The following is a 27,137-nucleotide window of genomic DNA, read 5'->3' as shown; positions in this document are numbered from 1 at the left end:
GTACACAGGAGCAGATGAGAGGGAATGCACAGTACAGCTGCGAGGTTCAACTCCACCTGACCCATTATAAAACTAATTGGTACAAAGTACTGCTTAGATATTTATTAAGTTTACACCAATCAGTTACAGGAAAGTAGCATTGCTGGTATTATCTCTTGAATCCATAGGAAAACCAGATACAACTCAAAGATGCTGTCCTGTGGAGCCTGCCCCCACAAAGGGACAGTCGGCCTTGCCAGCATCGCTTCCCTTGCTCCTAGTGCCTGTGAGACATGGAGGTGAGTTACACCAGCTCCAGCTATGCCATCTCTCTTCCCAGTGCAAAGAAAAGTTGACTATTAATGTGTAGACATCATAGAACACAACAGATACTGGTTAGACACTAAGCAGTTACTCCTGTTCCATGGCTTTCAATGACTGTTCAACAGGAAACAATCACACTGTGAATGTAGTCAACTGCATGCTTGATTTTTTCTTAGTTGCTTTCTCTGCCCTCACCAATCATTTTCAAATGTGCACATAAGGCATTAACAGCAAGATGTGTCACTGCTTTCAGGCATCTTGTCTTAGTTCCTTTGCTCGCTCAACAAGCTGTGCGGTCTCTCCCTCCAGTGGAGTAAATTGTGACCAAGCGTGAAGTCAAGCTGCTTTCAAAGAATATTCTGTGAGTGCTTCCTCTGTCCTCCCCTGGCAGCTGAAGTTCTCTTTACCTCTCCTCTCCCCCCTTCTCTCTGGCTTACAGCCACAAAGTTTTATGAAGTGCGCTCTTTGGTACTGGCTTCCCACATGCACAAGGCTGAAGTGCCTTGAGGAAGCGCTGGCATGACATGGAGATTTGAAGTCAAGCTGATGTGTTGACAAAAACTTTTAAAATAGGGACATGACCAGTGAATTTACCAGTGGAGTTGGAATTCCTGCCTCCAAGAGTCTCGCACACAGGGCTTCCTTGCTCAGACCAGCCACAGCATGAGAGAGCGAGCACACTGAGTGTGTAGAGACTGAGCAAATGCAGGCAGAGCACTGGTGCAAGTGGGGCTGGAGATGGCAGAGGACACGTGTTGGTCCTGCACCAAGGGAGGTGGAGTTCTGTACAGCTCCCTGACAAGGGTTCTGTCAGCAGAAAGGAAAGATTGGAGTCCATGCCCCTACGTGGGGGATTGTGCTCCACACCAATGGGACAGCTGGGTTACAGCTCAGGCAAGGGGCAGTGCTGTCCGTGTGCACGTGTGATTTATTGCAACTGTTGGCCTCGACTGGCACACTTTACCTACAGCTCCTTTTATTTGAAAAAAGGCTTAACTCATTAGCTCAATTCAAACCACAAGCAGTGCAGAATGTGACCACCCAAAGAAAAAGGGGGGAGGAGTCCACAAGAGGCATGTTTATAGCCTGAGGTGCTTAGTGCAGATCAGTTTACATCCCAGAACCAAGTGGTTACAGGTCCTTTTCCTAGTACAAGATGCCCCCATTTCTTGCTGGAGGCTAAGAGTTACCTACAGACTCCATCTAGCAGTTGTTCCTCCAATTCCAGAGCAGCCACTGTCAAAGCACGATTTTGGCAGAGCCCTACAGTGGAGTGTTTATTCTAGATGATCAGGTTACAAAGTATGTGTAGCCCATGGTTGGGAAAAGAAAAAAAGGAAAACAAAAATGAGCAGGCTCACTCACCCCATCAAAACAGAGCTGAACAACTGAGAGAAGCCAGGAGGTTCCTTCTATAGCTACTGCCAGTACGCACTTTGAAATACACATAAGAGTCACTTCAAAACCAAATAACCAAATTCCCTGCTTTACACTCACCTCAGCTTTAAATCTTACCAGGCCAGGAGAACAGGAGGAATTCTTGCTCTTTAGAAAAAGAACAGATATATAGCAGCTAACACTCTAAAGCCAGGAAACTCTTGCCCATTTCCAGCACTGTGGAAACCACTTTCTCTAGACAGCAGTGACAGCTTTACTGAAACCACACTACTATCACAGTCAGATGGACTTCTGCCCACAAATACTTCTACGGAAATGAAGGTTCTCTGCCTCTTCGCTTAGGTAATATTGCAGTATTTTGGCAGGGCCACACAGCTGTAAAGACTTTCATACTGCTTATTAGGCCAAAAGAACCAACTTGGCACAGACAAGAAGCCTTGGCTGACTTATCTCTGGGTTGTTTCTTTCAAAACTTTATATTGAAACAAACTGATTAAGCAGCTGGAATCAAAAGATCTTACTTCAATATATACTGTCATGGTTTCCTCCTGAACCCCCTAGAAGCCCTGGAAACACAAGTTTAATCTGTTCAAATTTAAATACTTAAACTATAGCAGCAAAACAAAGCAAAATGAAAAGAAAATCAGGAGAGGAAACTTCTCTTGAATAGCAGAATCACTTTGTGTGAACAACAGACGTGCTGAACAGTAGCTTCTGCTTCTGTTTCTTCCTTTTCTTGCCTCCTTTTTCCTCTGTGAAGGATTAAAATACTGTCATTCTTCTCATGGAAGAGGAACATCACACACAAACAATAAATGGTCTTCCTTAGCCTAAATGACTTCTACAGGCCTGCGATGCTCCTTACCACATCACTGAGCACCAGGTAGTTTAATATTAACAAAAAAATTACTGCAGACAAACTGAGGGAGACTCCCATCACATCTTGCATGCACCCACATACACGCTGAACTCATTCTAAAGTTGCTGTTGCAACAGCACATGCTAGGACTGTAAACGTGCAGCAGTTTGCCTTTCAGACAGGTATCGCTTTCATCCACATACAACTGGAGCCAATGCTCAATTTCACTGAACTCCCAGGCCCTCCCATCCAACTCTCCTTTGCTCAGTGCAGTCTCCAAACAGAAGCCAAAGCTGAACATCCCAACTGAGCATTATAAATCAGTTTTATCAGGACCAGGCTTAGAGGTTTAAGTTCACCTCAATTTCCTTCAGACTCCCCAATTTGAAATTGCAGCTAGCAGTTACCTCAACATTTGTGTCAAGCTTAGGTGTAGTTCAGCAGCTCAGGTATTCTTAATTTAAAAGCACACAATCTGAACTTCCTCAAGATAAAGTTTAAATTAAGTTCCAGTAGAGACAAGGCAAGCATGACTATCAGAAGCCATCTTTGTCCTAACAGGACTCTTTGCTAGTTGATCTCAGCTCCCACTAAGAGAGCTGCTTTAACCTAACAGAAGCCTCAGTCAAGCTGTTCAAAACCACAACCTGACAATGTTATGCAGCCAATTTTTGGTCCCCAAAACTGCTCCTCTCACTTCTCTCAAAGAAAGAAGGGGGAATATTCATATTTTTTCACATCAGAAATTTTTCATGCCTCCCCCCCACCTCTTACCTGATAAATGATCAGCTGTGGATGGTTTGTCCAATTTCAGGAGGGCTGCCTCGATAGCTTGGCTGAAGGAATTCTGGAAGCTGGGCACAGGTACACGGTCAGAGCTGTCACTTTCTCCATCGCTATCTGCTGGCACAGGGGGTGCCAGAGTGCTCTCATCTGGAAGAAGGAAAGGGCAGTGAAAGGCAGAAGGCTGTATAAAATTTTCGTAGAGCCAACGTCCCTTCGTACTCCAGATGTTTCTTGTGAAGTTACAATTGAGACACACAAAAGAACTTGAAGCAGTAATATCAGATTTTATTACCTCTTGTCTTTGGAGCAGGTTTGGGCCACGTCTCTGGTTTTGCCTTTCCAACTCTCAACATCTATCAATAAAGTCATAATATGTAATTAAGTTCCATGTACTAAAACAACACTGCAGATCCCCTGACTGGCAAGAAAACCTAGGAAACCCTTCAAACACTCAACCCAATATAGTCTCCGTAAAATTTATCCCACACTGTTTTTGTGGGGAAGCAATTCCATTCTCAGATTGATTGCCAACTAAGACACAAGCAATTCCGTCAAGATTTACTGTGCTACATGACTTACCTGGGCAAAGGAAGGGAAGGGAGACTCCTCTTCTAAACTCCCACAGAGGAACGGGCTGACCTGGCTGGCAGCAGATGACAAAGACTCTACAGATAAAGTAGGAGATTATCAAAGCCAGTTGCATTTGGCAGTCAATCATTACACTGCTTATCAAGACAAAATACAAAAGTTTTATTATCTTACGCAAGTAACCACTTTCATCTCATCAGTTCCATCCGTTAGACACACAATGGGATATCTTTTAATTGAGGGGCATTTAAATTTGTTTGTTTGGAGTTCTCGGTTGCTTATTTTGGGGTGTTGTTGGGTTTTTTGAGAGTCTGTATTGGGTTTTTTTTCCCAAGAAAGACATCTAAGGATAGTTTCTATTTAATACTCTTTATGAACAACAAGATAAAACATTTGGTAAAGCACAACTGGGCAACAATCTAACGGAGTGCTCACCAAATATGTTTTATTTTAGTGTAACATGGTGGGGAAGATGGAGAGGGTAGAAAGAAAAAATGCCAGTAGCGTTTTCCTGGCATACACACTTTTCTTCCCTTTTTGGGGAATTTTTTTCCATTCTTTTCTTCTGCCCTAAAGATTTTAAAGATGGGGTAACTACAGTGCAGATCAGTGTCAGTGAAGTAGAGGTAGTAAAAAACAGATAAAGGACCAGAATGTTCCTTAGCTGTATCAGCCTTTTGTATATAATCTCAGAGGCAATCTAGGAAAGAAGCAGTCTTTGATCAGTATTAAGAAACTTTAGGATGGTGACCTGAACAGTAGATCCCACAGTAATGATCAAGACCTGGATGCAAGGTGTTTTTCCAGATGCTCACCTGTCTGAAACACAGGGCTTCTGCCAAGAGGAGACAGGCAGAAGCTCTGATGATCAGTGCTGGTAGTTTCTCCAGGGCAAGAGGTAAAAGCAGGGAACTGCTGCAGATTCTCTAAAGCAATATGGACCTCTGGATCTAGAAAGAGGTTTCAAATTAAAGCACTACACAATGTGGGGGAAGATTGTCAATATGCAAGTTTTATCAGAAGCCTAGGAGGTGCCAACTCAATTTTCTTTCCACCCTCTATTTTAGAGACCAGTACAGCCCTGCTGCTGGATGGAAGCAGTTCCTAGGCATTTTTTTTTTCCTTCTTCACTCTATATCGTGATTACTATAAAAACAGAATCCTGAGAGCTAAATACAACATGGAGACAGCTGTGTCCTCACATGCCCTCTGTCTCTCCCATAACATGCAAGTGCACAGGAATTGCATAACATCATTTAACATCCTGACTAAAACAGCTTATATTTTTTCATTTTGCACACATTGTTTCTAATAGCTTGTGATCTTGTTCCAAGCAAGCACTACAAACAAAAGGCCTTAACAGTTCATCCTACAACTCAAGAAACCAGCTCAGCAACTAAAGATGACTTGAAATCCACCAGTTATACTCAATCACGACTTACATTTGCCCTGTTTCTTGTTTTCTTCTATCTCAATTCTCCGTTCACGCCGCCGTTCATCACGAGCCTTCTTCTGCCGTAGACGTTTCCTCTTTTCAAGGTCATCTAGGAGCAACGCACAACACTGGATATCAAAAAACCCACACCAGTACTTTGGCAATATTATCTCCTGCTTTGAGAAGTACACATTCACTTACAACACATTAATAACAAAACATGCTTACAAACACTATACGCTCTCCAAAGCGGTCAGGCTTTTCTATTTTATAAACAGTGAATTGGAGCTGTTCTGTCTAGCAGTCAGACAGTTGGTGCAAGAAAAGTAAAGCTGCTACATTCTTTTTTCTGCCATTAAGGGCTGATAAGAACTATTTCTCCTTCAACCTCATAGATACATGACGGAGCCTACTAGAAAGGCAATACCAACCTGAAAACAACTCTAAAGTCTCCTTAGAGATGACAGGTGGCTTCAGAGCCAGTTCACAAATGCTGAACTCACAGGTGAGTGGCAAGTGACAGAGGTAACGATGACGCTGTCTTATATCCTGATTAAAAAAAGCACAGATATATCACTGCAACAAAAGCGGATACATCATAGTAAAGAATAGCTTAAGAATATAGAATGTGTATCATGCATCAAATCAAACAGAAAAAAATAGCAGCAGTGACACATGCAGGAGGTCCCAGGTCAGAAACCAAATGCTCCAAGATCTCCAGCAACTGCATCACAAGGATTTGGATGCAGCTACTCCAGCTCAGTTACCAATTTCCTTGTTACTCCTCCCATCTCACTCAAACTTCACTGGAATAGAAGTCCTCTGATGCATTTATTTTTACACTGGACCAAATTCACCTTATACATTTAAAATTATTCGGACCAATGACCACCACTTTACTCAGCTTGTTTCAGTTTAGTTTTGTATTTATCCTTGCACAGCTGGAAAACGTAGACAGAGACTCCCTCCTACCTCTGTATTCACTCTTATTTGAGCACCTTCTTTCCTAAAGATGAATTAAGAATTATATATAGTTGTTACTGCACATGCCATTCTTACAGTGCTCTTTACCTGAGCTAAAGGAATTCAAGACTCATCCTCCTCTTCCAGCATTTCACTGCCTTAAGCACTTTCACTCCACCTCAATCACTGAAGTTTCTTTCCACCCTCTTTATTTTCAAAACATCCCACCTGTACCCTTGATGCTCAGACACAGCTGTTTGCTCAAGACAGAGGCAGGGAAAAGGCTGAGAAACATGATGATCTGTCTCATTCAAGCTACTATCAAAAGCAACTCAAGGTATTGTATCTGACACAGACCAGCAATGCCTACCCAGTCAGTTATCTCTTATTCCTCAGCTGTGATCAATCTGCTAAAACAAGGGCCAATAATTAATATGAAGAAAAAGTAACTACCTCTGTCATTGAGTAGCCAGTTATCTCCACTACAGAAGCAGTTATCTTCTCTGGACTCTTCTCCAAGCTGCCGTACTCACGAACAAGACAACGGACATTGACAGGGTGAAGATACATGCACTGTCCATCCTCCGCTACAAGATAAGATAACATCATTTGCTCTTTGCCTCTTCATTTTTAACACCTCTCTCCCCATCCCAGTACATCCTCCAGTAATAAAAATTAAAGCTCTTTTCTGAGTTTCCCTGGGAGTTTTACTTCACAGGGTTTAGCTGCATCTAACGGGGTGGACAAATACCTTCCTCAAGGGGATCCCAAACGAAACATCTCTGCCCCCATAATGCCAGGATCTCATGACACTGACCTTGATAGAAATAGTAGAAAGGAGAGTTGCTAAGATGGCCACTGCTAATTGTATCTTTAGATTCTTGGTAGCTTGTTTCAGCTGGATTTGGTTCTTCTGTAGTGTTCACATCAGGTTCTCCTGTGGTGTCTACCTCAGGTACCTCCTCTTCATCCAGCACTGCCTCTTCTGCTACCACTGGAGGTGAAAAGGAACTTGCCAGATCTGAGCAAGGCTCCACGAGTTCCTCATCAAATGCAGAGAGATATTCCATGCCACACTATCACAGCAGAGAGCACAGAGTTAGTACCACATTACCTCCTTCGAAAAGACTGTCATTTCTGAAAACCCTCTGGCACCAGTTCACCATACATAACAGCAGAAAGCAGCAGAATTAAGTACTAACAAGATCTGCCAGAGAAGAGTTTTCACCCACCTTCTTCTCTTGGGAAACTGCAGGCTCCACAGCCTTGGAGCTTTCTAGGCCCAATTCTTCCACAGCAGCACTGATTCCAGCAATGCTACTGTTTTTATCCTGGTCAGCAGAGAGTGCTGTTTCTCGCTCCTGCAGGTCACCCAAAGAGAACAGGGTTTAATTTCCTGTTTAAGCCAGCAGACTGTCACCATACTTAGCTTTAGCCCTATCCCACACTTCAGGATTTCACAGATCTATAGTTTACCTGTGACAAAGACTGACCCTTGAAGAGGGGGCCTTTCCTTCTCATTACTGAAAAGCACACCCACTCTAGCACACCTATTCTACAGGTCTGCTCATGTTTGCTTAGAGAAGTTATCCCAGAAACTGCTGGACCTGAAAAGGAAACCACATCTTCCTTTGAAGGCAGAACTCCTTGACATTTATGGAGGGAATACTATTCAGTGAAAACCATTCTGTTCTCTCTTGAACATCTCACCAAGTACACGGGGTCCAAAGGCTATAGTCTCCTCTAAGACTGAGAATGTTATCTGAACAACGAATATCACCACCCTGCTAGGATGCACATCATGGACACCAGAATCATCACGCACAACCACTTATGTAGCAGAATACAGGTGCTTAGCACACTTGTTAGAAGTAAAGTGACTTCAAGCCTCCAAATTGGATCTCACCTTCAGCTCCTGGATAGCCGCCTCAATAAAACAAGCTTCTGGCGTGTGTTTTTCTTCCTCATACTGTTTTAGTAATGCTGCCTTCTCCTCCAGAATCACCAGCTGCAAGACCTGCTCCCTGGATGCCAGAAGCAGCTTTGAATACTGACTGTGCTGGTCATCTGAACAGAAGGAGTAACAAATCATTAACATCACATGCAGATGCACCAGTTTGAACTGCTGTTTCTGCTAAAGTTTTGTTGCTGCTCACTTTTGTGAGTTAAGCCACTGCAGGGTGGATTCCCACCATGACTTAGGAAACTTGACTTTTATACGAGAGATTAAATGCACGTGGCCTTTCACGAATGTGACTGCAAAACTAAGTGAGCCAAGACAGCCCACAAAACAGCAATGCTAAGTGAAGTTATTTCTCCAGTCACAGATATGATGATGATGTGTTAGTCACATTACTTGACTGAAGAAAGATGAATATGTCAGGCAAGAGATGTCTGGAACAGGTTTGCAATACTTGCAATTATTTTCCCCATATCCTTCACAGATTTTAGTGGATAAGTGAGAAGGATGAAAACCTGTTGAAGATCACATCCTTGAAATAGGTTACACACAGAGGCAGTTTTTTTTACTAAGCTGTATAATGAGGAGCAAAGTTAAGGACACTGAAAGGCCAACAAAAGCAGCAAGAGTCACCTCAATGACTGCAATACAAAACACACAAACTAATACCAAGGATTCAGAATGCAGTGCATAACTTGAAGGCAAACAGCACGTAAGTTTTGCCTTACCAAAAACACACGGGAAGAAAGCTTATTATTAAGATGTGATCATCAAGGTTCTCAGCTGCTAAAACCCACACTTTGTAGTCTGGTCTCTTTTAAGGTGACGGCATGGCATTGCCATGGTAAATTCTCCCTCCACAAGCCTGGTCATGGTTAGGAGCAGCGTGGCAACCACCAGCACTCAGATGCACTCACCTTCGACGTAAACGGGCTGCACCACATTCATCCACTGAGATTTAGGCAGCGCTACCAGAACACCTTTCTCTCTTCTCATAAGTTGCATGGTAATGTTATCGCCAATTGCATATTGACGTGTTTCCATAGCAACAACACTGCAATGTAAGGAGGGAGGTCAGCAGGGTAAAAATAACGTTTCAAAATGATTGAGCATTTATTAAATATAAAGCCTCACCTCTTGAGGTCCTTCTTGTGAACAGAGCCGTAACAAATAGGACATTTACTCCAGGTCTTTTCACTCAAGGAGAGGTAGTGAAGGATACATGCCCAACAAAAGATATGCCCGCAGCGGGTGATCTTTGCTGCGGTTGGTGGGTACAGACATATTGGGCAAGAGGGCACTTCATGGCTACAAATGCGCTGAAATGGCACATGAGAAGAACAGTACAAGTTTTAGACTTGGAAATTCTGTGCTGCAGAATAAGCCATCTCTAAGATCTACTCTAACATATTAAGTCTCCCAGCTCCTTGAACTCTGCTTATTTACCAAGAAATTAAGACTACTGTGAACTAAGTAACACCTTCAGACTGCAAACAGAATAACCTGCAAAGCCACCAATCCGGTATTTCTAGTCTTAACTACATTTAAAAAGTGACTCTTCTGAAGTTCCCCCCTCACATATTCATCAGCATCTTCATTATCAGAATACAGACACTGAAAAGACAGCAAATGAGCTGTCACCTCACTTGCACAAGCAGACTTGTGCAGCCCTGGTTTAACTGCAAGACTGAACTTACCTACTTCCATGAACACGCTAGTTTAGTCAGACACTTTGATAGCATCTGTGTGTCGCAGACATATCTGCCAAGCAAGCACCTAGATGTTTCTGCTCTCCTGTGGCAGCAGCTAACAGTAAGCCTACCTCCCCTCCGCTACACCACACACCAAGACTAGTTGTGGCAGATAATAAATTTATACTTGAGGCAACCTCAAAGTTCTGACCACAGATCTCAAGAGATTTTCCATTTCGTTGCTAGGCAAGATAGGCCACCCATGCACAGGGTAATGCTTCAAAATTCAACACTCTTCCTCTTCCATGGACTCCTGATCAAGTTTTCTGTTACTACCTCCACCACAAGGACTCTGTCTATAGAATGCCAGATACTATTTTTGATGAGCTCCCATCTGCAAAAGCAAGAAGCAGCTGCTAATTTTCCTAATAGTTTTTAGCACTTCTTTTTTTGCTGTCATGAAAGTATTTCATAATATAGTCCGTGACAAGTCTTTTCCAGTATTGTGGGAGTGACAGGAGAGGCCTCAACTTGAAAACAGCTGAGTTTTACGTAACATCACAGAGATAAAAGAAGCAGTTAAAGACAGGTTGAGCCTCTTAAGAAGAAAAAAAAAATAATCTAGCCCATCAAAACTGACCACTTGCTCCACAAAGTCCCAGTTGACCAAGGTATCTGGATCAGCAAAGTGGACTGTGTAGTCCTGTTCTTCAGAGACAACAAACTGGCAGCTGGGGAAAGGCAAAGAGACAGATGATCCACTCAGTTGTTTCTAAAAATTCTTTGAGAACAATCCTATAGGATTCTCTGAGCTTCTGGTTTGTCCAGAAAACTGCTGGACACAGTCAGTAACTTCTACCAACAAAACCCAAAAGAGTTCAATTCACAATCAGATTTCCAGAATACAGGTGTGTCTGATTTCAGTGAGACACAACATCCCACGCCAACTACAGCATAAGCCAGGCAGAGCTGTTTTCCAGAAACAAATAAGGAACAGCCAGCTCCATTGGGTATCTATTGAAACACAGGGAATCCACAAATGGAAAAAATATGCTTACAAAAACTATAACTGTTTGGGTGCCTGCAAAAAGACTTCACTACAAGCAGCCACAAAACAACAGGGAAAAACAGAAATATCAATGCTGAAAATATTTTTTGTTATCTTTAACATGATGAGATACAGGAAGCCCTGAACATGCTTCAAATTCCTGTGAAAGCGAACAGTATTTCCAGTCAAAAGCAATTCTGCTGCTGGATTACCGTACTGATCATCATTTGAGTTGTACTACATACCCAGGGGCCTGTGCCATAATCAGCATATGAATAATTGCTTCTGGAACCTGGAAATTCGTATTAGCTTTGACCCAGCAATTGCTACCCCTACCATTGCAATGTACTACTTTTTTTTTTTTTTTTTTTTGAAAAAACAATTGCCTTCCTTAAGGGAACTACACTGTTCTGCAGAGCAGAAGACTAATTGGTTTGCCTCTAAAGGACTCACTCCATTAGATACCTTGTAAATAGGTAAAGATGACAACTTATTATACTATTTTTATCCCTTTCAAGTACAGTTGTTACCACTAGAGCACTACAGAGAGGCAATTTTACCCTAAAAAAGTCAATACAAGTAGTCAAGGTCAAACACAATTCCCTAGCGAGGGTCCCTTACAGCTCAGTGTCTCTGTAGAAGTCTTAGAACCCTGCTAGTCTGCCACTCACTTGGCCTGTAGGAAGAGCTCCTTGTTGAAAGGCTTATGTCCCCACTTGTTCCTTTTCCCCCAGTTGCCATGTCCATTCCCATCAAAATGGCCTCCTTGGCCACGGGGTTCAAAAGTGAAGTTCAGTAAGTGGTTCAGATTAATCTTCTTGGGACCAGAGAACTGGGCAGGGCTGAACTCTGCCCGCTGAGCCTCTGCTACCTAAGAGACAACAGCATTTGTTAGAACGTGCTAGAATTTACTGCAAAAGCATCAGTACAAGTCGATACCCAGGCCCCGTCAGTGATTACGTATAGAATACACAATATCCACTCACTCACCTTCTCCCATTCCAGCTCTGCAAATCAAGTAGTGCAGCGTTAGAAGTGCATGAGAACCTGAAAGTTAGAGCTGAGCGGTCTTACCCCACACCGATCGAGAGGAGGAGAGCGCAAAAACAATCCACAAAAGGACAAGTGAAAGCTGGCAAAAAAACCTAGTAGTCAAGGTTAATGACAGAAGAAAGCTGTTCAAATCCTGGAATTATTTTAGACAGCCAGTGACATAGTCTGACTGCTATCTGCACGGGTTGTACTTGCTCAGGTACACTGAAGCAAAGAATGAGAATTCAACAGAGACAGTGGGTGAGATCTGACAGAGTTAGCGATTTAGGTGACCAGTGTTGCTAATCCACTGAAGCTGAAAAATGAGTCCTCTGTACCAACGAAAACCCACCAATAATCTACAGCATTTAGACCCACACCAGCATAAAAGCTTCATTCTGGTTTTACTCCATCTTGGTGTCACCAATACGATTACTTTCCCAATGCCACTATCACATATGAATTTGTACACTGAAGCAGTTAGACACAACCTCTGACGTAAAAGTTAGAAATAGCATCACTCAACATTTTACTGAAGAACATCTGTTTCACGAGACATGTACCCAGCCTGTCTAGGTACCCCCTCCTCAGATGGTGCTTGTCATTGTGAGTCCCTCAGAGCAGAGAGCACTCCTCTTCTGTTGTTGCAAAGTTGTTCTGCTCACACTCACTCTGGTATCTCAACGTTGTTAGCACCTCTTATTGTTCTTTCCCTTCCCAGCCCAGGAGCTGAACAGAGAAGACCTATCTAGGCAGGTCAGAGGGATCCTCTCGTCCCAAGAAAGAAGGCCTTCGAGACACGGCATTACAATTCTCACCTCATCTCGTCTTCCACCATTACAAGAGCTAAAAAGTTTGCCGCTTCCACCACTACCTCCCCTTTGAGGGGGCATCTTGTTAAAAGCTTTGCTTTTCTGTGAATTGGAGCGACGGTATTGATTGGAAAAGTTCTCATTTTTTGAATATGAAGTTTCTCTTTTACGATTAAAACGTTGTTTGGATCCACTCGCATTCTTTCCATCTGAAAGAAAAAAAAAAAAAAACAAACAAGAATCAGACCAGCAGCTTCAGAGCTCCCCACGCGCACTGCGCCTCAGTCAGCTTCACCTCAGAGACAGCGACTGCTGTGTTCACCTCAGCCGCTGCCCTGGGCCCTGGTTAAAAGGCTGGTGTTTATGAGGACATCAAATCTTCCCAGAACCCTAAACCTTTTCATTCCTATCACTGCCCAAAAAACTGGTCAAATGGTGCAAAAGAAGGATGTATTTGCTATGCTTTATCATTTATTAGAATGGCTGGATTTTCTTTATCCAGATTTGGAATCATCATCACCAGATGTGAGCGTGTTGCCTGGTACACTGACAAACACCAACACCACATTTATATACTCTGCTTCAAAAATCGACAACAACTGCTTAATTTTTTCATTCCATTTTCAGAAAACACACAATTTATCCTATATTGTGCCCTTACATAAATATCCTGCTGCCTACATTTGTCTCGAGGTCTCCCATTTTGCAAGACCCCCTTTCCCTTTTTCACTCAGTTCTTCCCCCTATGCTTAAAAGACCCCAGCAGATCTAATTCTGTTCTAAAAATATCCTTTTCTTTCACGAGGCCAACAAATGCTTATTGATCATGAAGCACAAACCCAATGCTCTGGCCTTGTGGGGCACCTAATATCCAAGTCCTAAGTCCATCAACCTACGCAGCAAGAACTGTGTGCCCAAAAGTGCACTGACCCTAACAGAGGACAAAGTGGTGAAAGCACAAAGCAAAACACTTCAGCAATAAAGCTCTCAAGCAGCTGGGCTCTTGCAACGGGTTTCCTGTGTCTAAACAGCTGCTTCATTAGACTGCTGAAACAGAAAATTAATACTATGATAGCCTTCACTCAAGATGACTGCTGCCCCAAGGCAGCAACATTATGCTTACCTATCACTTAACCCAGCACCCCCACTGACGGCCCCAGGTTTATTTGTGTAACAGTTACATTGATAAGATTGGAAGTAAAACTCCAGAGGCCCAGTGAGCCATCTACCGCACCAGCCAGCCCCAAAGTCACTCTGGATACAGACACCAGGGATTTCTAATCACATTACCCATACAGACAGGTTTCATTACCAGTTTTCCCGTTCCCCAGCACCACTTCCAATCCACCTGAGCACTTAAAACAGTCACTCAAAGTCTCACTTTTTTGTTATTTTTAGTTTTCTCTCTCGCCTGCATGCCTAGAAAGAGAAGGCAGTGGACTGGGAGGTCTATGTGTTATTGTACATTACTCAAAATCCAAATTCTTTAGAATAAATTAAGTAACAAAAGCTGTTTGACTGGCATTTGTGATTGTCTGCTGGCTCTTGCACACGGCAGACTGCAGCTTGTGCCTGCAACTACGGCTACACAAGTAAAAAGACACTGTCATTACCTTCACGTGATGTGACATTTTGCAGGCTCACCAGAATTTACTCTGCTATTCAACAGGTTGAGCCTTTAATTCAGGATTAAACCAACTCCATTGGAACCACAGATGTGTAACTCAAAACACACGCTTGCACAGCTTGCGGGGCTATAATGCAGGTTGGACGTTATCAGGAAAAAAAACACACCAGCAGCTGCCGAGCACTGAGGGTGTGACTAGGTCTGGCTGGACGATTAGTGGGACCTTATTTGAGAGTGTTTGTTTGTAGGGAAGAAGCTACAAACCACACCACTGAGTCTCTGGTCAAAAATTAAGTCACTTTGAACAGGTTCAGATAACTACTTGTTATCTGAGTTGTTCAGGAGCAGACCTTGTCACTTTAGAACTCACCCACCGTCTTAAATCTCCAGTTTCAGAGAACGTGCTACAGAGGCCCATGCCTCTTGTGTCTACAGCAACTTTGCGATTTGTCTGCAATGATCAACAGGGGAAAAGAATCAACTTAAGAGAAGTTCAGCCTAAAGTGCAACCTTACAAGGCCCAGGAATGAGGAAGAGCTTGTACCTGCAGCTGACAGAAAAATTTCCTACCGCTTATCATTTTAGTGAAGTTAGTCACCATCAATTTGTCAGTCAGCTGGCTTACACACATTCCTGTTATATTACAACTCTTTTGAGAACAACTCCTAGAGCCTTTGAGATGTGATGACTCTCACATTTTATAAGGAAGCTCTCTTTACATTTTTTACAAAGGACTTTACCTGACAGTCTAACAATGCTTCAAACCTGATTTTACTGACTGCAAGCTTCCCCTCCCAGAATAATTACCCTCACGAGGACTCTGGTCCCTCAGAGCAGTAATGAAATCAGTCAACAGACAACAGAGTCTGGAGTGTGCATTTGTAAACTGGAATAATTTTCCCCTACCCTAAATAGAAGCGGTGCCATTCCTTCCAACCATTCCAGGATGCCACATGTCAGAGAGCTCTCTGCTTTGTCTCATCCCTCCTCGCACTCCCATGAAGGGGCAGGACAGGGCAATCCACACTCAGGCAAGGAGAAAAGTGGAAGATTCTCACTCCTGTCCTGTCTTGTTAGATTCCAGTTTGACGCAGAGAAGGTTTGGATTTGGGTGTTTCTTTTTTCCTTCTTTTCTTGGCAAATAAGAAATGAGCAAAAGGAACAGTGCCAGCAAGGTACTTACTCCTCACTCAGATTCTCAGCTAGTCCTGCTGTTCTCATAAGATCTTACCTCTAATAAATAGATCAACCCATCCACATTCCAAGAGAACACAGGCTTACAAAAAATACTGTCTATATAATCCTCAAAACTCGCATCAAAGCTGTTCTTGCCTTTTGGAGCAAGGCTCTGATACCTGTGGTTCTCCTGCTGGATGCCACACTCTGTCAGAGGACCTCTGTCTCCGAAGATGCAGCAAGAGCTCCAGGTGACCCTTTGGTCCCAGAGCTGCAGTACTGGTTTACTACTGGGGCGAGGCCTGCAGTTTCCTTCCACCTTTGTTTGCTTCCTTCCAGCCAAGCTGAAACCAACCGTGTTGCATAAGGGGTTTGGGTGGTGGATCACACAAGGGCCCAGGGCGATTGCCCGACAACGCACTGAAGCCATTGCTGCAAACACCCCAGTGAGCAAGAGGTGACTGAGCAGTCACACGCCCCAGCTAACAATGCTCACATCGTAACAAGGCCCAGGAACATCTGCAAGAATTAATGCTGTCCACCAGGTCTCAAGGACTGCAGAGAAACCCAACAACACACCTATTTTACCTCAGCTATTTTATTCCACCCTAAGGGGATGTGACTCCTGTTGATGCACCCCAATAAACTTTTCTTTGAACCCAAACAAACTTTTCTGTTGGAAACTTCCAAGTCCAATTTAGGTTCTAAGGCCAAGATTGAAAGACAGCTGCAACCCAAATTCCACAAGTGCAAGATCTTACAGTATCCTATCTAGCCCATTTCAAGTTGTCCTGCAAGAGAAAGAGAAGAAGCCACAACAAGGTTTCACAAACATCCGCTTTTTCATTTCTTCCACTGGTCTCAATCACAAGAGGTAACTCTGAAAAGAATCTAAACGCCTTGACTACACATAAACGCAGTGACCATCAGTGCAAAAGTCATTTATGCAAAAGAAGGTCAGCATTTTGGGGAGGTCTGCGGTCCAACAAGAACACTTTCCATTTCAAAGGAGACAAGATTTTCAGAATACCTCCTACGCCTTTCCTGGAATAGGAGAGAAACTGGGTGGACATCGGCTACATGTGTAATGATAAGGGACTCAAGAGAAAAAAATAAAACTATGGTGAGCTGCCAGCATCCTGCAACAGCTACCAAAACACAGCCACGATTTAACACAACAGCACCCGTATGTTTGCCCTGCAGCCGTCTGCCCTAATCTGACCGAGGGAATGTTCCCATTTCAGTTTTCAGTGCCCTCCAATTCAGATATTCCCAAGCACACACTTACTTCTACTAAAAAGAGGAGTACTAAAATTTTCTTCCATTTTATTAAAAAAGAGGCCTTCAAACAAGTTAGTTTTGTTTTTTTTTTTAATTAGAAGTTAGTCTGATGCATCACAGCAGCAGAGGATGGCACACTAGGTTCTCTCCTCACTGATCCCTTGCTACAGGTGACATTGTTTTGAGCTTGTAAAAGCTGCCAGTCCACAAAAATCATTTAACACTTTTATTTTGGGTTGGGATGACAGATGTTTTATTTCCTTAATCACTGCAGATACTGCTTCTTCTACATGAAGGCATATCAGCCACAGGACTGGCCATCCTAACTCCTTCCTGAGGGACATTTCTATTCTGTGACCAATACCCCACACAGCACTGAAAAAGAAGCTGTAGTGATGAGTCAAGAGTGTCTCTTGGCAAGGCAGGGACAGAAACCCGTTCTCCACAAAAAGAAAACCTCACACCTGCGAGCCTTTCACAGTGCCTCTCACAATACGTGCAGAGAAGTTTATAACTGTTATTCCATCAGAAGCCAAAGATCTGGTTCTAAAACTCTTGCTGCATACCTAGCACACAATATCTCCAGCTTCCCTTCACTAGAGTGGAAAAAAAAAGAAATAAGAGATAGAAAATAACAAGAGTTGCTAGGGACAATAAGATCCTCAACATCACATTCTGTTCCAATGCAAGAAAATCTGCAAATCAGTTAGGATTTCCTCCAGAAATGACTGTCTTGGGAGTTCTTCCTAAAGTTTTTTTGTGTGTTTGAATTTGTTAAAGTTTCACTACAACCTGGGGAGCTCTGGGTGAGCCACCCCTCATGCCACTCACTTCAGTCTGTCCTGGGGTAGGTCAGCCAATACAGGCAAAGAGCCAGTAACAACTGGTTACCCGGGATTTGAGTGCATTTAGAAGGTCCAAAAAGGAAAAACACCATCAAGAAACTCACTTTATTAACCCTCTGGAATACGCTGCTGCTTTCTCAGAGACCTGAAAGAACACAGCTGAAGAAACCACAAAGGAGGAAGGAAATTGGTACAGCAATGGTGTTGTGGCAACCTGTTGACACTTCACTCACATACTTCCAAGACTAAAACCACCAATTTTAATCACTACTGCCCCATTTCTTTATTTTAGAAAAGAAATGCAAGGTTGCCAGGAACACTCTGCTCCCAGTTTGTGAGCACTGGAGACAGCTCAGGTCCCACCTTGAAGAGGCAGGAACCACCAGGGCTCCTCAGGAGCTGTTGTGTCAGCAGAACCAGCCACTTGCACCCACTGCTGTTACACTTTGATTTACACGGCAAGTGATCAAACAATACAAAACCAGCTCCGCCAGAGCACATTACCAAACTGCAGCAGTAACTCTGTATGTCAAAACACACCTTAATCAAGATGTAAAAGTATCCTCAACTTGAGCAGAGAATAAAAGTAAGGTCCCTCTAAGTCCTGGCAAACACATATTCTTACTATGAAAGCAAAGCTTTGGCTGTCAAGCTGATTACTCAAGTGCTAATGGAGATAAAGTATTAATCCTTAAAGGTAGAAGAGAAGGCTCAGAGAAGACCTTAGAGCAGCCTTCCAGCACGGAAAGGAAGCCTACAGGAAAGCTGGGGAGGGTGCGTGGGTAGGATAAGAGGGACTGGTTTTAAGATGAAAAACAGAAGATTTAGAGGAGATCTTAGGAAGAAATGTTTTCTGTGAGGGTGATGAAGCACTGACCCAGGCTGCCTGGAGAAGTCAGGGCTGCCCCAGGTGTCCAAGAGGTGTCCAAGGCCAGCTTGGATGGGGCTTGGAGCCTGATCTGGAGCAACCTGATCCAGTGGGAGGTGTCGCTGGCCGCGGCAGGAGGGCTGGAATTTGTTGAGCTTCGAAGTCCCTTCCAACCCAAACCTGGCTATGAGCCTAAGAGAGCAGCAATCGCAGCTCACAAACAAGGAGCAAAGGCGGAAGAGGAAGGAAAAGGCGAACCAGAACAAGCGGTGAGCGAGGCGTAACCTGTCAAAACCCAGCCGAGAGACGAACGACCCGAGGAGGGGAAGCGGAGCCCCTCGCTCCCCCACCGGTGACGACTCCCCCCCCGCCCCGCCCGTCCCTTACCGCCTTTGGGCTTAGACTCCCCCGCGGCGGGCCCGGCCGAGCCGGAGCGCGGCTGCTGCGCTTTGCTGCCGGCCGAGGAGCCGGGCGTCCCGGGGCCGCAGGGGCCGCTCTTGTCCATGGCGGAGGCGGGGGCGGCGCCGGGCGGGCTCTGCAGCATCAACGGGCGCCCGAGCGGGCGAGCGGCGGCCCTGAGCGAGGGGGCACGACGGGCGCTGGCGGAGCCGGTGGGGGCCCGGGCTCATGGCCCGCGGGGGCGACCGGCGGGGGCGGCGCAGCGCGGACTCGGCCTCCTTCATGGCGACATCTTCTCGCTGCTCCGCTCGAACCGGGGACGGGCCGCGAGAGGCCGGGCCGGGCCTGCGGGGGCTCCGGGCGAGGGGAAAAGGGAAAGCTGCTCACGGAGCCCCGCGGGGCCCGGCCCTGCCTCGCGGCCCGCACCACCCCGGCACCCGACGGCTCCTCGGCCGCCGCTGCCCCGTAATGGCGGCGCCTCGCCCGCAGCACTGCCCGGGACCCGGATGGAGCCGCCTGCGGGACCCGGATGGAACCGCCCCGGGGCGGGCACGCGGGACCCGCCCGCCGCAGGGTGCGCCGGGAGATGTAGTCCAGGGACATACAAGAACGCCCCCTTGCGGGGCACGCCGGGAGATGTAGTCCAGGGGCACCTGCAGCGCCCTGTCTGCCGCGGGGCACGCCGGGAGATGTAGTCCACGCCCTCAAGGCCCCTGAGAGCAGCAGCGGAAAGAGAAACGGGTGCGGCCGCGGGCAGAGCGTCTAGGAGGGACCTTAGAGCAGCTTTCGGTGCTGAAAGGGGCTCCAGGAAAGCTGGGGAGGGACTCTTGATCAAGGATTGCAGGGAGAGGACGAGGGGGAACAGTTTGAAGCTGGAAGAGGGGAGATTGAGGTGAGATCGGAGGAAGAAATGTTTTGCTGTGAGGCGAGGGAGGCCCTGGCCCGAGTAGCTAGAGCAGGGGTGGCTGCCCCATCCCTGGAGGGGTTGAGGCCAGGTTGGATGGGGCTTGGAGCCCCTGATCCAGCGGGAGGCGTCCCTGGATGGGCTTTAAGGCCCCTTCTGATCCAAACCCCTCTGTGATCCCACACCAAACCAGGAGAACGAGAGAAGTTTAGCATGGTAAAGCAAGAACCAAATACGGTCAAGCTCTCCAGGAGGCACGAGGGGACAGACCGGGTTGTGGGTGGGAACAGGAAGGCCTGGGAGGATACAAAGAATCCCACATTTCCACTGAATTGTAGCAAACACCTCTGGAAGTAAAAACCAAGTCTACAAAGCCTAATTGAAAGGATACTTTTAAGCTTTTCCTTCAAAGCAAAAGGGAAAAAACAAACCACAAGGCAACAGAGATTCCAAAGGTATTTTAATTAACCCTTTAAATAGCATTCAAAGAGCTGAAGAGCATCCGCTGCCCCTGCCATTGGCCCTCATGCCCACTGGAAGAAAGGATGCCACAAGGAAATGGGAAGAAAAGCCTCCTCTGTGCTCTTTGGAAATGGATTTACTGAAAGACCAGTGCTCGGCTGAGCACTCCCTGTTTCCTCCAACCAGATAAAGAGTTTTCAGTGCACCAGGAAGTAGTGTCTAGGCTTCTTCTAAATAAGAAATCTGCTCTTGATAGGAACCGTGTTTTTAAGGAAAACACAAGGACACGGAGCTCATCTTCCAGGCTCTGCACATTCAGCAGTGCAGCCCCAACCTGCATCACAGCCCAGAAGCTGGGCCCTGGGCAACCAAGGGCTTGATGTCACTCAGTCATCAAGGGAGTACGGTCCCATCAAACCCCAGGGCTCTCCTCTGGGTTACCAACTTGCTCCTGCATTTAGCTCATCATGCGGATAGTCTGGATTTGAGAGAATTCTTTGAAAGGTTGCTGTTCACAGGGAAATGGGGAGGAACACAGGTAATGTTAGGGAAAATCAGAAAACAGCAACACCCAGAACATTTTTATTATCAAAGGGGCCAACTTTGCAAAGAAAATAAACACATGGCCTTTTTTTTTTCTTTTCTTTATTTTTCCCTAAAACGCAACAAAACCACCACCCACTCCAGAAAAATACCTGGCATTAGGCCTTCAGACCAAGCATTGCCTCCTTAGGAGGGCTGGAGGCACAAAGTTCTGCTTTCAGCGTGCAGCTCCGTGAGCAGAAGCAGCTCTGAACAGTGACCCGCAGCTCTCACCAGCTTTAAACAGCAGAACACTTACTCCAAGCATGAGGATGAAGTGCTTAGTGTCACAACAAACACAACTGCCAAGCTTCCTTCCTGCAACACAGTGCCAAGCAGGACTGTATTCCTTCTCAGATTCCTGCAGAAGGGATCACTAGGAACTCAGTATCAGCACCTTTCTCACTCAAAAGTTGACTACAGATTTTTTTGTCACTGTGTCTGTTGTTAACAAGCACCACTTTGAAAAGGCAATTAAACAGCAGCACGTGTTTTCAACCATAAGGACTGTGTTATTTCTTACACTTCACCTGCTAATTCGGCACAAAAAGAAATCCCACAGCTCTTCACAGCTGAGTGGGAACAAGCCCAGGGACTGCAGTTCCCCAGGTCACACCATGTTCTCAAACTTACAACACTGAAGCATCAGGTCACACTCTCCTGTTGTGCTGTCGCACTCAGCAACCTACCACATGGTTCAAATGCCAACCTGCACAGCTCTGTTAAAAGAGCATTCCAGTCAGTTATTTACCTGCTGTCACATCCCAGAGTTCTCAAGAATCTCTGATTAGTTATTATTACCCTGGATAAGTTGTCCTCATCACAACTCCACAGGATCCAGCAAGGAGCCTCAAGGAAAATCTGATGAGCTCTCTACTAATATAGAACATCAGTCTTACAGGCAATAAAAATAAACCTCTTTCTTCATCTGTTGGGGGACAGGGAGACCTCAACAAAGGCAATTGTAATGCATAGTTGAACAACTTCTCAAACAGGTCTTCCACACAGATCCATCTAGCATTTAACCTCCACTGACATCCTTAGATTTCTTTATTCTCTTGAGATGGTACAGCAGAAAGTGTATCCGAACCAGATCTTGTATGCATCTGTTCTCTTCGTGCACATACAAAACCAGGTATTCTGTGCACACTGGACAAACAGTGCTCTGAGATATGGGATCGCAGTAAGGTTCAGCACAGGAAGAGAAGAAATAAATACAGAAGATGTGCTGAAAAATTACTTTCCCCTGCAGATTCTGAACCAGGCAGCCAGCCCTCCCACAGCTATTACAGAACTATGCACAGAACCTTCAGGCCAATTTGAACACAACTTCAGTCAAGGACTCAGTAAAAAAAATTAAAAAAAAAAAAGAAAAAAAGGCTGAAAGGAAAATTCAGGCAGGCTTCAAAGGTCTGTATGTTCCACCAGCCGATTAGTCCACTGAGAAAGGCTGGTAGGCACCATCCTGGTCTGCTGGTCAATGAGATATTGAAAAAACAATTAAAAAGGGAAGGTATTCCAAAACTAACCAGGAAAGGCACAAATAAGAGGTGGGAAAAGGAGCACAAGGATACCAGCCCACAGGAAAAGTCAGATGTATCTTGTGTCCACAAAATGTGCTTTTCCAAAGTGTAGCGACACCCACCCTGCTTGAGTTCTGGTGTAGACAGTCGACAAGGGGATGTTACAAGCAATCATTTACCCTTTTTATAAGGGCTGCAATTTTTATTTCAACATTAGATTTCTCTACAGCCAAAACAGCACACTCCACAGCACCTTGCTGCATCTGTTTGGACAAATCTACTTCCTTTACCACAGCCATTTGACTGCTCATGGACATCTGTATTAAAAAATGATAAGAACTCAAAGCTGCAGATGAAGCGATCTGCTGGAATCTCTGCCTAGCAGTCCTGTCGGGATCCCTGTTCCCCAACACCGTTCCCACTGCCGTGCCTGGGCAGCACTTTGCCAGCGGTGCCAGAGGAACAGGCCCAGCCGTGCTTGAAGCTGGTGGAGATGGGGCTCATAGCCCACTCACATCAGGCTCCAGCTCTCCAGGCACTCCAGCCCACAGCAACACAGCCACCGCCCTCCCAAAACCCACCACCCACTGCTGCCGCCCTCCTGGCCCTCCCCAGACACCCCTTCTCACCCTCGGGCTCACAGACCTGCAGCAGCACTGGCCAGGCTGGATTGCAGCTGCTACCCTTCATTGCTAGGTGCACTGCAGCCACCGAGGCAGCTCCTGCCAGTGGTGGAGGCTGCAGAGGCCAAGCGCTGTGGCACCAACACCACTGGCAGGCAAACACAGCCTAGGAATGGCAACCAGTCACTCCCAGCAGTGGTGGTGTCCCAAATGGAGCTGTTCCTGGGCAGACCCACTGGGACCCACCTGCCACAGAGCGCACTGGGAGCTGGAATCCCCTGAGACACTGACACTGCCCCACCGCCCTCTCCATGCTCCTGGTCCTGGTGGCCTCACCGAGGCCCTGGGCCCCACCCACATGGTCCGATCCCAGCCCAGTGTGGCAGCACAGTGCATCCTTTGTTTGCCAAAGCAGCTCTCAAGAGGAGCAGCAGAAAGCTCCAGCTGCAGGCACTGCAGCCCACAATGCAAGAGGGAAACGTCCCAAACCGAGAGAACAGGAGAGGTTTGGCACAGAAAGAACCAAACACGGCCAGTACTTACACAGCACAAGCAGTAACCAGGCACTAATGCAGTTGGCTATAAACCTCTCAAAGGCAAAAATGTTCCAACAGTTCTATTAGGAAAGAAGCAGCCTTCTGAAAAATAAAACAAATACAAGGAAGACTTTTTTTTGGTATTTTTCCTTTTATATCCACAATGTAACATGATCGCTATAGCATAATCCCTGCCATCACCCTTGGAGATCAAGGTCTGTGTCCTCAGGAAGGTTGCAGTAACGAGTCAGGAGTCAGCACTCAGTCCTGTAACCAGGCGCGAGTTCAGTAACAGTCCGTGATTCTTAACCAGACTTGAAGAGAAGAATAGCGACTTGGCCGAGGTAGAAATAGATAAAGTGCTTGGTCTCGTGAGTCACGTAGCTGCCAAAGTTCCTCCCCACAATGCAGTGCCAAGTGGGATTGTATTTCTTGTCAAACTCCTGCAAAACAGGTCACTAGAAATTAAGAAGTCTTCTAAACAGGTATTCGCTTTTGAGCAAGGTAATAAGAGGAAAAGCAAATGCTCTTAAGTACTAGGATTATCTTATTTGCATCTTATTGTTCACCTGCTGCTTAGCCACACCAAAAAAAAAAAATCCACAAAAAGAGAAGCCACAGTGCTTCTTATCTGAGCAGTAGCAAGTTTAGAAGATTACCTTTGTTCGTGGGAAGTAGTCCATCTCCTCCCACAAGTCATAGCATGATCTGAGACTACAGCCCTCAATAAAAGCTTCACCACTGGTTTTACACCCCCAGAGATTAAGCCATAATTAAGATTTCATCTGCACCATGGGTGCTAAAGGGACTTGGTAGAAAATCCTCTGCTACACGCTCTGTAACACTAGTCCTATCAATAAACCTAACATTTCACGTTCTATACGCTTCAAACAAATCCTCTACTAATACCCAGTAGGTGCTACGAAAAATAGCTGGAAAATATTAGACAAAACTCTCTCTTTTCTACTGCCATAGACATTTCCTGCACCTGGGGAAAAAATGCCTTTCTGTATTGCGGGCATAGGAAATCAATATTTTTCTAGTGGAAACAACCACTCTGCTTAATTGAATCACTTTTTTAACATCTCTTCCACTCAAATCAGTGTAGCTTCCATTGATGCTCCGATTTCTCCATTCTCCCAAGTTAGCAAAGCAGGAAATACAACCATAACTAGATCTTTCCCACGTTCAATTGTTAATCCTTCATGAATAACGACACAGACGTTGCAAACAGATAAGCAGCGCCAGCAGGGTTTGTTGGTTTTTTTTTTCCTTTCTTTTCTGTTTACGTCATTACTCTAAAGAGAGATGTGATTACAGAAGACTTGCAGAAAACTACTTTTCCCTGCAATTTCTGAATCAGCTGGACAGAACTGTGAACAGATCATTAAGATTAAGTTCGATGAAATTTAAACCAAGGACAGTGTAAAAAAGGTTTTCTCTCAGAGGAAAACCACAGAAGAGCTCAATAGAACCCCTGTATTCCCTATGAGCTCACGAGTCATAGGGGCAAGCAGCTGCCCACTCTCTGCTGCCCTGGACAATGGGACAGAGGCAGAAAAGGCTGAAGCAAAAGATACTGCTAAAGCCAGGCTGGACAGATTCAGCGGGAGATGTCTCTGCCCATGGTAGAACTAGATGATCTTTAAGGTCCCTTCCAACCCAAACTATTCTATGATTCTACTGCAGGAGAAAAACAGGAGGACCTGGAAAATGCCAAGTGAAGGGTGGGGAAAAGGAACATCAGGGCACCAGCCCACAGAGAAAGTCCAACTCGATTATCTGGTGTCTCCAGGACTTGTTTCTCTAGAGCTACTCGCCCAGCTGCATTCCCCCAACTGATTTTTTCACAAGCGCTGAGATCTCACGGGGTTACGGCACAAGCCAACGCGCACCTTCTTGATGTGGGCAGCGATGTCCTTCTCGATGTTGTACTTCTCCAGGGCCTGCGTAGCGCACTCCACCGCGTCCTGCTGCATCTCCTCGGACATGTCCGCATTCTTGATCACCGCCTTTCGGTCACTCATGGTTGCCTGCAGTGGGCAAAGAGCAAGAGAATCATAGAATCATAGAATCACCAGGTTGGAAGAAACCCACCGGATCAAGTCCAACCATTCTTATCAATCACTAAACCATGTCCCTCAGCACCTCATCCACCCGTCCCTTAAACCCCTCCAGGGAAGGTGAATCAACCACCTCCCTGGGCAGCCTCTGCCAGGGACCAATGACCCTTTCTGTGAAACATTTTTTCCTAACGTTCAGCTTAAACTTCCCCTGGCGGAGCTTGAGGCCATTCCCTCTTGTCCTGTCCCCTGTCACTTGGGAGAAGAGCCCAGCTCCCTCCTCTCCACAACCTCCCTTCAGGCAGTTGTAGAGAGCAATGAGGTCTCCCCTCAGCCTCCTCTTCTCCAGGCTAAACACCCCCAGCTCTCTCAGCCGCTCCCCATAAGGCCTGTTCTCCAGTCCCTTCACCAGCTTCGTCGCTCTTCTCTGGAATCCCAAGCTGTGGGGGCTGCGGGGGCCGCTCCCTCCCCGTTCCCTCAGAGCCCCCCCCAAGCCCGGCCCCGCTCCGCGGCCCGGAACGCCGCCCTCACCGTGCGGGTGGGAGCGCGGAGCTCAGAGCGGGGCGCGCGCTGCTCCCTCCGCCGCGGTTTAACCGCCCCGCGCGCGCCGCCCGCGCCTCCGAGCGCCCCGAGCCCCGCCCCGCTCCGCGCGCGCCGCCCGCCATTGGCCGCCGCCGCCGTCCCCCCGAGCGCCCATTGGCCGGCGCGCGGCGCTCTCGTAGCGTTTTCCCGCAGCAGTTTCTTTCAGCCCGGCATGCCTTGCGCCCGCTGGCGTTCCCATAGCGACGCGACGCGGCGGCGAGGGAGGCCGGCCTGCTGGGGGCGGCGCGGGGCGAGGCCGCCTCGCAGCACCGGCGGCTGCTCAGGCCGTGCTCGGCTTCTCTTCCCTCTCCTTCCCTCTCCTTCCCTCTCCTTCCCTCTCCTTCCCTCTCCTTCCCTCTCCTTCCCTCTCCTTCCCTCTCCTTCCCTCTCCTTCCCTCTCCTCCCTCGGGGCTGAGCTGCCTGAAGGCGGTTGCCTGCGGGAGCGACGCCAAGCATATAGAAGATTAACTGGGGCTAAGATAAAGCATGAAACTGGTACCAAGCATATCAGAATAAACGTGATTAAAAGACCAGGTGCTCCCATCTTGAGCGTGTGAGAAAGCCAGGCTGGAAAAACCCGCCTGGGAATGAGAGTGTGAGTGGGAAATAGATAAAACAAAATATCCTGTTTGTCTTTTTAGTTTGGGAACCAAAAAGCTGTATACATTTGCTTGAAAGAGAGAAGCCAGGGTGTTTTTCTTAATTGACTGCTGTATGTCGTTTTGATTAGAACATGGCTAGAGAAAACTTTGAGGTCTGCATCTCCTTCATCACCACAGTGCCTGGTGTGA

The 27,137-nt window shown here is 46.2% G+C and overlaps 2 protein-coding genes across 2 annotated transcripts; both read right to left on the bottom strand.

Moving 5' to 3' along the window:
* Positions 1 to 76: 76 nt before the first annotated feature.
* On the bottom strand, positions 77 to 19,580 carry RNF10 (ring finger protein 10). The gene is made up of 17 exons (XM_069870797.1): positions 19,060 to 19,580; positions 12,882 to 13,084; positions 11,703 to 11,902; positions 10,624 to 10,714; positions 9,427 to 9,611; positions 9,210 to 9,346; positions 8,239 to 8,399; positions 7,565 to 7,693; positions 7,150 to 7,408; positions 6,786 to 6,919; positions 5,801 to 5,918; positions 5,377 to 5,478; positions 4,750 to 4,884; positions 3,926 to 4,011; positions 3,639 to 3,699; positions 3,335 to 3,493; positions 77 to 2,453 (listed from the first exon to the last, which is right to left on the bottom strand). Exons 1-17 carry the CDS (start codon positions 19,214 to 19,216, stop codon positions 2,377 to 2,379), a joined length of 2,394 nt encoding a protein of 797 aa, XP_069726898.1. The 5' UTR covers positions 19,217 to 19,580; the 3' UTR covers positions 77 to 2,376.
* Positions 19,581 to 23,844: 4,264 nt separating this feature from the next.
* DYNLL1 (dynein light chain LC8-type 1) lies at positions 23,845 to 26,397 on the bottom strand. Its single transcript, XM_069870706.1, has 3 exons — positions 26,296 to 26,397; positions 25,597 to 25,734; positions 23,845 to 24,144 (listed from the first exon to the last, which is right to left on the bottom strand). The coding sequence occupies exons 2-3, from the start codon at positions 25,726 to 25,728 to the stop codon at positions 24,007 to 24,009; spliced, it is 270 nt and encodes an 89-aa protein (XP_069726807.1). The 5' UTR covers positions 25,729 to 25,734; positions 26,296 to 26,397; the 3' UTR covers positions 23,845 to 24,006.
* Positions 26,398 to 27,137: the final 740 nt, after the last annotated feature.

The sequence above is a fragment of the Phaenicophaeus curvirostris genome, chromosome 17 (genome assembly GCF_032191515.1).
Source record: "Phaenicophaeus curvirostris isolate KB17595 chromosome 17, BPBGC_Pcur_1.0, whole genome shotgun sequence".
NCBI classification, from domain to species: domain Eukaryota; kingdom Metazoa; phylum Chordata; class Aves; order Cuculiformes; family Cuculidae; genus Phaenicophaeus; species Phaenicophaeus curvirostris.
This window is presented reverse-complemented; position numbering and strand designations above follow the sequence as displayed.

Bases quoted from the DNA above. Each gene is read 5' to 3' on its own strand.
- RNF10 (XM_069870797.1), bottom strand. From the start codon at position 19,216: ATGCTGCAGAGCCCGCCCGGCGCCGCCCCCGCCTCCGCCATGGACAAG. The intron at 6,920-7,149 runs GTCAGTGTCATG...CTTATCTTGTAG, and splicing joins TTTCTACTATTTCTATCAAG to CGGAGGATGGACAGTGCATG. The intron at 5,919-6,785 runs GTAGTTACTTTT...TTTTTTAATCAG, and splicing joins CTGGCTACTCAATGACAGAG to GATATAAGACAGCGTCATCG.
- DYNLL1 (XM_069870706.1), bottom strand. From the start codon at position 25,728: ATGAGTGACCGAAAGGCGGTGATCAAGAATGCGGACATGTCCGAGGAG. The intron at 24,145-25,596 runs GTGCGCGTTGGC...CCTGTTTTGCAG, and splicing joins TCGCTGCCCACATCAAGAAG to GAGTTTGACAAGAAATACAA.